The 11227-nt window shown below is 40.0% G+C and overlaps 1 protein-coding gene across 1 annotated transcript in view; it reads right to left on the bottom strand.

Moving 5' to 3' along the window:
* Positions 1-661: 661 nt before the first annotated feature.
* The window catches only part of PRLR (prolactin receptor), a 95870-nt gene continuing 85304 nt past the window's right edge, over positions 662-11227 (bottom strand). Inside the window, exon 9 of the mRNA XM_068250279.1 lies at positions 662-10800. Coding sequence (XP_068106380.1) covers positions 9799-10800 — 1002 coding nt within the window. The 3' untranslated portion in view covers positions 662-9798. The remainder of the gene's footprint in view (positions 10801-11227) is intronic.

The raw sequence follows: 11227 nt of genomic DNA, 5'->3' as shown, positions 1-11227 counted from the left end.
CTATGGATTATCCGTAACACACATACAATTTATTATATCATACTTTTTTTTTTGCTTCAGTGTCACTTTAAGATCAGTGTGTAATCTCAATGTGAGGCTCTCCAAAGTGCTGCCTGAGCTCTATGCTGCTGACACATTCTGTCCTCATTGCCTTATTCTGTAGCCACTTTAAAAATCAGTTGTTCTTATATTCTTTAGCCATTATCATGTACAATGTTTTATGGTTGTTTTTTTTTTTTTGTTTTCTACCAGTAATGATCCCAGGCAGGAGATAAGGCACTCTCTCCATACATCAAAGAACCTGACATTTTACAGCAATGCAAAGCGACTGAATGCACAAACAGCCTTTCCTCAGGAACATAATCCTTGCGGTAATTAAAGATGATCACGAATGCTCAGCTAATACCAATTCGTGACAGGCCTTTAAAGGCGCGTACACACGCCATACTTCCGCAAACGACGGGTCCGCCAGACCCTCCCGCTGGGCAGATGTTCTGCCGACAGTAGCACATGTGTACACGCTGTCGGCAGATGCTGAGCGGATCGTTCAGAAACAGCCATCAGTCTGCCGACAGTGCGTACACACGTGCTACTGTCGGCTGAACATCCGCCCAGCAGGAGGGTCTGGCGGACCCGTCGTTTGCGGAAGTATGGCGTGTGTACGTGCCTTAAAGAGAACTTGTCATGTTTGTCCATGTACTTAAATGTACAGCATGTAAAGAGCATAGCTAGTAGTTATTAGTAAGTCACACTGCCCTACCAAGACTCACATCCCTGTTATTATCATAAGAACTTATCTGTTGGATGAAGGGAGTTCTTATTTTAAAGTCCACCAATTACACAACTTACAGTACTGTTGACTCACGTACTGCAAGTTAAATTCCCTGTACATCCTTTTGGTTTGTTGCAATTACACAACTTTGTCAGACCAGTCATTTTTTGTGGCAAGTGTTCTAAGGATGAAATTCCTGATGGTTTGTCTTCTACAGAACTTTATTTATAATCTATTTCCACTTTAGAACACAGCTGAAGTGTGCCGAAACATTAAAGTTAAAAGCCTGGTGGACCAGAAGCACTTACTCCAGAAACTCTTCATGTCTTCAAGGTCCATCTCATTCCCTAGTTTCCTGCAAGGTTGCTTGTTCACAGCATCCCAGACGTTCACCGAGCACTAAACAAGCGCATCTGAACTGGGCATGCTCAAGTTCTGGCCTGCACATGCCCAGAAAAAAAAATGCTTGTTCTCATCCCCTTTCTTTTGTGTACGACTAGTGTTTCCTTTTTAAAGGAACACTATCGATTAACATGTTTTTTTCAATTGAGATATGAATTGTTTGGGAAGTGCTGCTAAGTACTCGTGTATACATTTCACTGCTTATCTGTTTGTTTAATGTTATCAAAGTCCTTTCACACTTCACTGACGCCAAATCTGATGGCTACTTAATCATGAGGGGAGAGTTGATTTCCTCACACTACATCTGTTAACCCTGTGTGTGAGAAAGCTCTCGGTAGCTTAACTGCAGTTGCCTGTGTCTCTGAATGAGCTGTCTGTAGAGAGCAGAGTAAATGTATCTTATGTGCAACATAAACATTTGATTTAAACTTTACAAAATCTACACACAATGAATTAAAGTTTTTGCCTCTGACTTAGACATTATTTGTATATTGTCATTTAGAACACTTAGTTTGATAGTGTTCCTTTAATGATCATGTGCGGTTCGGAACTTGCACATGTCCAGATTAAATACACGGCTATGGGTGCTTCCTGTAGAGGGGATTCGACTGATGGGCCAGTCAAAACTTAAAAAGAACCAGAACGGGGAATGGGAGGCACTCTGAAGGCAACGAGCTGAAGGAATAGTTTGTGCAGTAAGTGCTTTATCACAGTGTATCTTTGATTCATTTCAGCTGTACTTAAAAGTCTACGAAATCTGAATTATACACATATTACTAGAACAGAACTTTAGCATAAGTTAAGAACTTCCTGTAGCATGTGACTTTTTAGCCTTAACACAGGAACAGATGCGTTCTCTGCCTCTTTCTGCGAAGCATAACTTGATGTCACGATAGAGCCAGAGCAAACCAAACAAGAAACATCCTCTAAATACCATAATTTTGGGACAGGTTATCTTTACATTAGAACACTACCCAAGATGGGACATTTGGTTCTGGACAGAGTGGCGCAGGGTACCAAGTGTTACCGCTCTGCTTGAGCTGGTAAGAGAGCCCCAGCCTTCAGGCTGTGATTGGATTATCGTGTGGTAATTGTCCATATAACCTTGTGAAGTAACTACTAAGGTAGGCTGCACACACAACACCTTATATCCAACTTTTTTGATAGTATAAAAGATCTAATGGCCTAATGATTAACTGTTATGTTTTTCAAATGCATATGGAATCATGTGCCTAAACCGTGAAGTTAAAACATTGGCATATGTACCAAAAAGTCTTCATAACTACTTTATCTATAAACAATATTGTATAAACCAGAATAAAAAAAGGAACTGTGTGATAACCTTGCAGGATACAACTAGGAATGGACAATGAGACAAATTATTCTGGATTATGCAAATGTATACAACTTGAAAATGGACTAGTCGAGTCCCATGGAGGTGAAAATATGATTGGTCCATTTTCAAGTTGCACATATTTGCATAATCCTGCACCTGCTGGGCACTATTTGCATCTCACTCAACATCCCAATACACAACTCGATGTCGAAGGAATAGATGAAATATTTTCTTGGCCTGGTGAAGATGGACACTAGACTCGTCAGGATACAGTGACCTCTCTTCTGGTCAATGGAAAGTGGTAACAACTTGGAGAGAGAATGATTCCTGCCATCACTCCAGCCAAAACTCACATACCCATTTTGGGTAGAGTTCTCATTTAAGTGCTATTTGTTTCACCTGGCTGACTGGATATAATTCTCTACATATTTTCTGTTTAACAGCAGATGGTATACAAAATATAGATATTCATGCTAATATAACTTTCTATAATAAAAGTATTTTCTGAAATAAAAAGCATATGATGTATAGGCACAAACGGCAGGCGAACACACCAGTGTACAAGAAAGATAGGTCACTGCTGCAAACCAGTACCCTGAAATGAGGACTTCCAATGTCCGTTACCTTTCAGTACGGACTGCTAGTTCCTGCAATGATCACATGACATCCTTTGCAACCTTTTGGCGGGAAATGACTGTGTATGGTCTTCCCTAGCACGCTATAGGTGAGAAAAACAGCTCCTCTACCACAGAGCAATGTAAGTCTTTATGTCTTGTCTCATCTGTTTAAAATTAAGCTTCAGTCAAATATAAAACAAAGAATAGAATAAAAATAAACCACCATTTAGGATAGAATGCATTAAAAATATTAAATGCATTTTCACATTGCTGATATAAGTACCTGATTTCCCCTACAGATTATATTCAGGTTGTCACCACCTGCCTGGTAAAAATTACACCATGAGGTTGTTGAAAGTTTAATGTTGGAAGCTTGATTACAGGAGGGAAGAGAAGAATAATGCCCCCATCTCCTCCATTCGGGGGATGTGGAAGTGACGCGAATGGGAGCGCATTGCCGCATCACATCCCTTCGGGTCCCATTCACAAATGGAAATGGGCCCTAAGCAGACATGTGCATCACACCCTATTGGGAGCATTTTGCCAATAGAACGGCTATAACTTTCACCTGAATCAATATTCTGGGAGCAATCACTATTCTGACTCACATCATTTACTGGAACGGACAAGAGGAACAGTAGTCTAGATCAAGGCTGCAAGACTTCACTAACAATCGCAAACATCTTTCCCCCGAGCTACTTAAAATGGGCTAAACTGAGGGAGGTGTTAAAGTGGCACGATTCAATCATACAGGACATACTCATATTAACCCTTTGCTCACAGCTGAGGGAGGTGCTAAAGGGGTATGATCCAATCATACAGGACATACTCATATTAACCCTTTGCTCACAGCTATCGGTAACAGCCACCATTCATCAACGCAACGGCATACACCCGCCAGCAATATCAGTAGACTTTGTGTAAGCAATGGTCAGCAGGAAAAGTGCCCCCATTAAGGTAGTTCACTGACAGGATTGGAACTGCTGAACTAGAGTTTTTGGCAGGCTAGGGCAATGGCAAAATAATCAATGAGGAGTCACTTCTGAAGTGAAATGATCTTTGCTTTCATTGCCCCATTTGCAGAAAGAGCATGCTGAAACTTTTGCAGCCAGTAGGTGTCACCGGAGGACTATGAGAATGCCTAACAGAGCTACTGACAGTAGATCCACACTTGACATTCACGTTGTTGGTTTTAAAGACCTAGCCAATGCTATTTTTTATGCTTATAGTGTGTAATAAGGTCTAAAGTACAATGCACATGCGTCTCTTGAAATATTAAATATTTTCCTACTTGGCTATCTAAGTTTGCAACGACAAGTCCATTTAAAAAAGACCCAGCATATTCTGCTGACAGAAATGGTCTGTCCAATGTCCAATCTCCTGCCTCTCTCTCTCTCTCTTAGTACCCACATAACTAGTGGACTGGCAGTCACATAGGTGATGGGAGGGGACACTGCCCATTCTCTAGTGTTAACTCCACCCACCATCTGCGAATGACAGCTCAATTGAAGTGTTCCCACACTGTGAATCTGGAGGCAAACTATCATGTCACACGATACAGGCATATTGTGAGGGCACAGACCAGGGTTGCCACCTAATCCCTTTTAATACCGGCACATATGAATTATACATGTCTTGTGCCTAGTTAGATGCAGCACTGATTCTGTGTCAGTAGCCCCAGAACCTGTATAACTTAGATGTGTCTGTTTTTAAAGGGATGGGGTGGCAACCCTGGCACAGACCTTGGCACCTAGAATTAAACAGGCCGCCCACTGTTCTAGCGACTGGCTATAACTGGGATTTCTAATCTAGAAAATGAGTCTCAAGGCTTGTCTACTTTATGATAAAACTATTATCACTGGGTGACCCTTCTTTATGAAATTGCTATCCAACATTCTTACCGGCGGCACTGCCATTAATTGTGCCATCTGAAGTAGCTACAAACTTGCCATAAATAGATATTTTTATGATCTGAACTCTCCTGATTCTATTTAAACCTGAATAAAGAAGGTGGGACTAAATCCTTTAGTTGTTTAGCCAATGGTTATAAGCTCCACCCCTAGAGACCAGGGCAAAGCAACCGCAATAGCAGTCATATTGACTACTCTGGGGCCCAGGAACAGAGATTGGCTGAGGGGGCCACTATTCCCTTTTTATTTGCCCCTGCTTTCACTGTATATCTCTGTACTGCACATAACAGGTGAGTGTGCATTTCCTATCCTTACCCACTCATATCATTGGGGTAGGAGAAAGTGATATTTTTGTGCCCAGGTCTGGTGGCCTGTCTATGCTAAAATTCTCTCTTTTCTCCATTACTGACAAAATTACAGCCACGAGCCAAACCCTCACCTTCCCTAACTGGAGAAATGTACCTGATTTTTTTAATCACAATATAAGCAGAAGCTCAAAAAGCTAAATCTTTGAATAATATCGCCACCTGCTGGCGTTTAGACTGTAGTGTTCTAAAAAAAAAGATAACACACTATTGTGAAAATATTTCAATTTTGCTACCCTTATAGTCATTTATGTAGTAACAGCAGAATCAAATCCTTAAAGGAAAAATGTACTTTTGTAATAAATTTGCCATATAACCCTTCTTGTAATCATATCCGATTATCAGCATAATAATATGCTATTAAGCATGATCTTTCCATGTTATTTCAAATCCAGCTAGGAATTTTTCAGAACTGACTGTGACATCAAATTGTAGTACTTTGCAGCCATGGCAACATCATTCTGTTTGGAATATACATGCATACAAACTTTAATCTTGCTACACAACTTAGCTGCACAAAGCAGGATCTATTACTAATCACACCTGCTCACATATAATTAAAAGGCAGGAAACTATCTTTCCTTTTGGCCAGTTTTTTTGTGGAATGATTGTGTAAAATAATCTGAAATAATCTTTGAAATTAATCATTGCAATATATACAACTAAACTGGTTTGATTTTTTTAACAAGGGCAACATTTTCCTTTAATATAGATTATTTAATTCTGCTTCAAAGGCATGGATAACTATCAGGTAGCACAATGTCACATACTTGCTCTCTGTATTTAAGCGAAGCACACAAACTGCGACCTAAATTGTTATTTATGTGAAAACAAGCCTACAAGTTCACAAGGCCAGGGCAGTGATATCACCAAGATGCCATGACATGCCATTAATAGATGCCTAGACTGACAGAATGGCTGTTACCGGCAGCCGTGTGTGGCCATGGCACATGCTCCTGAATACAGATCATCACTTTACACAAAGACCTACTGCCTTCATCTGAAGTCAGTTTTCGGTTACTGAAACTCTCCCTTTCAAGCGCCACAAATTTACCTCACAATAGCATTCCATGTCGGCAAAGGATTGTGGACTGCAGCAACCAATCGAAAAAGAGCTAGTAGCCTTCTTAACCAAATGAACCAAATAATCTAACTGGTATAATCGAGACACCACAGTTGTGCTGCGTGCGCCATATTACAACAAGATAAGCTTTTTAGCGTGTACACAGATGTACGTAAAGTGACAAGAGTACAAAGTAGTAGAAATAGGAGGCAGAAAAAAAAATTACCTCATAAAAATAGATTTGTTCTGCCTGGGCGTCATAAAGAGAGATTTTGGGCTAAGCTACACAGGCGATTTTCATCTCACTGTATCCCAGCTTTGCATTGGATACGGCAGATTGACTGCTTTGTGCTAAGAAACTGAAGCTTATGATGGAAGCTAAAATGGCAGCAGAAAGATTGATTAAAGGGATTTTATTTTATTTTTTTGTTTTATTTATCAGGCTAAGGGCTTGATTCACAAAGCGGTGCTAACTGTTAGCACGCCTGTGAAAACCCCCTTAGCACGTCTAAACAAGCTTTTCGCGCATAAAACTTTACGCGCGCAAAACTTTATGCGCGTAAAACTTTACGCGCGTACTGCACAGAGCACAGGGCGCACTGCGCGAAGTGCCCATTAAATCCTATGGGACTTAGCTCGCATAAAATTTTGCGCGCGTAAAACTTTGCGCGCGCAAAGTTAGCGCGCGATCTGATTGAGAAATCGGTGCTAACCTACTTAGCACCCTGGTTAGCGCGTCTAAAGACTTTAGACGTGCTAAGTAAGTTAGCACCGCTTTGTGAATCAAGCCCTTAGTGTTGAAAAAAACAAATTGCTTTAAACATATTTTTCTTTTACGTTAGGAAAACATAAGATATCACAAATGAAAATGTGATATTTGTTAGTAGCTCCACCTACTGGTTTGACAGGCAATCTTTGTAAATTTAAGAGAGGACCTGTTTTCTTGCAGTGTAACAACGATGAGATAGCTCCACAGAAAACAGTAGAGCTTAGTAAAATCAGTCACTGCCCCAAATGCATAAACCTCTTTCTCCTTAGTTTTCGTCTAGGTGCTATTTTAAAACCTTGTCAATAAAATGCATTTTAAACCACCATCAAGCAAGAAAATACTAACAATAATTTTGATAGTACTTTTTCACCTGCTTCTTGGTTCTTTTTTTTTTATTGTAAAGTGCTGAAAAGTAACTTAAAAGAGAAAATGAAAAATTATCTCAGGAGAAAAAGTTAATTGCACATTAGCCACTCTAGCTAGAGATTGGCTTTTGGAAAGTTGCTGCAGTAGAAAGACAAGGCTTTTTTCCGCTTAGAAAACTTTACCAATAAGACCACTAGATGGAACTCTAATAAATTTTCTATTTCTATTTTTCTAATAATTCAAAAAATGTTTTTAAATGTATAGCTTGCAAGCCTATATATAAAACAAATATGCTAAAAACAGCCTTACACATAAAGCCTGAAGCACACACAATTTTTAGCAGTAACAAGATTTTTTTTTTTTAATGCTATTTTTTGTGTGATTTCTAGTTTATGCTCACTATTGTGTGATATGGTCATTTTGATTAATATTATAATAGAGTTAAAGCAGTTCTCCAGGCAGAAAAAAATGGATGGGGGAACACCGTAGCGCTACCTCTAAGGTCCTCCTCCAGTATCCTATTCAATAAGAAGAGGAGGGCTTTACCACTGTCACCACAGCACTGGGCAGATAGAGACCATCGAAGCATACAGATCGGGTACCAATGGAGACTTTAGAGAATAGGTGAGTATTTTTATGCATAGCACTGACATGCATCTTCCAGAGGGTACATAGTTCAGGGCTCCTTGAAGAAACCCAGGCAAACATGAGAAGAGCATACAAACTCCATGCAGATAGTATTAGGTCTTCTCCCTACAGTTTTTTTTGTGTGTAATACCAGGAATTCACTTTAAGATTAAAAAAACAACTACTGTAATATTTTTGTATATCTGAGTTGCCTGTGTCTTTACTGGCCCTTGTGCTGTTGTAGAAGTTGTGCAGTGGTTTTGCTGTGCTTAGGCTTTTCAACCTACCCAAGTGCCTCGCTAACTACATTTTTTTTTTGTACTGGGCTTTTTGTACTGTTTGGCAGTACATCTTTGGCCTGTATCAAGGATGGAGACTACAGCTAAACTACACTAATCCCTTAATCACATGCTTGCCCTGCTATGCAGCCTAATCCATAAGCTTCAATTCCTCTATGCAAAGGGGCTTATTATATAAAGCTATGCAGAGAAAAGTGATAACGTGCAAAGGGCAGCAAGCTATAGCAACCATTTAGAGTTAAGTTTACTAAGGGCAGATCCGTATAACACACATTCTGATTGGTTGCTATGAATTACTGATCACTTTACTTAGTAAGACAGCGAGTGAAGGTCATCGGCAAACTTGTCAGACTGAAGGTGAGCTTAGGTTGTGTTGCACTGTCAGTAATCACCCCTGTAGCTTATCAACTGATGGCCTTAGCCAAAAATAAAACAAAAAAGAAAAGAAAACAACAAAATTAAAAAATTGTAACAAATAGCTCTACACATCCAATCTTGGATTTAATTTACTGTGCAACTTTACCTGATAATGCAACCATGAGAAATAAATGTGGGGAACTGTCTCCTCCTCATAGAAGTGTGGCCATTTTGTAATCACAAACAGTGGCTGTAAATGTGGATCCCAGCAATTTGCTAACAACAGGAAAGAGTATTGGAGTCTTCAAGTGCCAAATCCCTCAGTGACACCATTAGCTAGCAATAAAAGGACAGGGGTACTGGCTCATTGCACAAAATGGCTGCCATCACTGTGGCCAATTTCTGAGACGTGAAGTATCTGTTGCCTGTAGCAACCACAACCAAATACGCTGAATCATTTGAAAGCTCAAATTAAACTGGGTGAAAAGAACAACTTTATACACGCCAGTGTTCATTAATCAGCCCAGTTGTGAGGAGATTCCAAATACACCTCAGAGGCCAAATCCATAATAATCTGTTAGGCAGGGATCAGTAGAAAATATGGGAGATACAATGCAAATGTTTGAATTAGGCTTATCTTTTGATGCAGGTTGAAATGATGGTCCAAAGTGCATCCAGTAGGCATGGATTGTGCCACTGCCTGCATCTCAGTCCTTACTAAGAAAAAGGTGGCAATGAGAAGCTTGATGAGTAGTAGGCCTTAAGTCCTCGAAATAACAATACCAGGATTTTTATGCAACATATCAGAATTTACAGCCAACAGAGGTGGTTGTAATTTACGCAGAATACTCACTCCCACCTGGCACTACTGATCCCTACATAATAGATTATGCTGAAGTTGCCCCCTAAACAAGATCAAGGCAAAAAGCTTGAGGGATCCATGTACCCCATTCCAGCACTGTTAAAGCCAGCTTCATGTTGAGGTGGTCTGATGAAGCCCACAAGTTTTTCAGCTTGGCTTTGTTGAGCCTTCTGAGCAAACTCCTTCATAGCATCACTAACTGAAGGGCTGGCCTTAACCTCCGAATTTGGCATTAACACTAAAACATTGCCGCCCTCCACCCTTTCCACTTTTGAATATTCCCTATTTGCAGCTAGTATAGAATATTGGTCCATTTTTATGTTGTTTTCTTTGTGTTTTGGTATTAATGCCAGCGCATCATTTTGGTTGACTTTATGAACTTCCACATAATCCATGGCTCGAGGAAGCATGAAAGAAGTCTTCTCCTTTGTCAATAAAAGTAACATTTCAGGGTCCACACCCTTGGAATGCAAATCTTCATGTAAGTCATTCTGCTTATTTAAGCCTTCCTTCCCCATGGTCTCTACTGTTCTAAAGTATCTCTGCTGGCTTTTATCCTCATTGGCCATCAAAAATGCTGACATGTTTATATTCCCAAGGGCCAGCTTGCACACATCCGTGATGTTATGGTAAGACGACCTTGGAGACGGATTACCAGGTGACCTGCCATCGGGCCAAATATAAGACTTGTTATCATTTAAGTTTGAGAATGAGCCGTCCTTTGCATTAGTTTGTAGCGGCCAAGGACTTTTAGTTGTAGAAGGCTGATGAACACCACTTTCGATGCTCTCGAATGCCTGCAAAGGGACTTTTTGGTCCTTGCTTCCTTCAGAAGGAGCAAATGGACTATCACAACTTCCTCGTCCAGAGTCATTGTCTGTGTCCACAGCAGAAACTTTAATATGGTGGCTCTGCATGTCTTTCTCAGGAGTGGACATGAGCTGTTCCTTGCTGTCATCCACCTCTAAAAATTCTACCAGAAGGTCTTCACAGTCAGAGGTTGGGGGGAATCCTTGGCAGCCAAAAGCACTGAGAAGGTCTTCTGATTTTCCACTCTGCCAAGAAGAAATATGAATATTAGCAGTGAAAATAACCAAAGACAACAAAGAACACAGACGTGCCCTCCATGTAAGGCCTGTGTGCATGGGAGTCTTTTATATTTAACTTTTTTTTTTTATCTCCAAAATATTGGTATAGCTTTTGTGCGTACAGCCAAAGCTTTATCAAATATAGTCTTCATAGGTTTATAGCACCTTAGCATTTCAGTGCTAAAGTTATATTTAATGAATTCTTTGATGATGTCAAATATTTCACATGTTTAGCCAGTCAATAAAAAAAAACCAAACAAAACAAAAATTCCTTACTGAAGTTTTCAGTTCATTCCATGGGAGAGCATACCCTGCATCTAAACTTTATTATTCAACACATAGGCCCATATGCAATTAACTTTTTCTCTGGAGTTTTCTCCTAGGAGATAATTTT

The sequence above is a fragment of the Hyperolius riggenbachi genome, chromosome 1 (assembly GCF_040937935.1).
Source record: "Hyperolius riggenbachi isolate aHypRig1 chromosome 1, aHypRig1.pri, whole genome shotgun sequence".
NCBI classification, from domain to species: Eukaryota; Metazoa; Chordata; class Amphibia; order Anura; family Hyperoliidae; genus Hyperolius; species Hyperolius riggenbachi.
The sequence above is the reverse complement of the archived record's forward strand: the minus strand, read 5'-3'. Positions and strand labels throughout refer to the sequence as shown.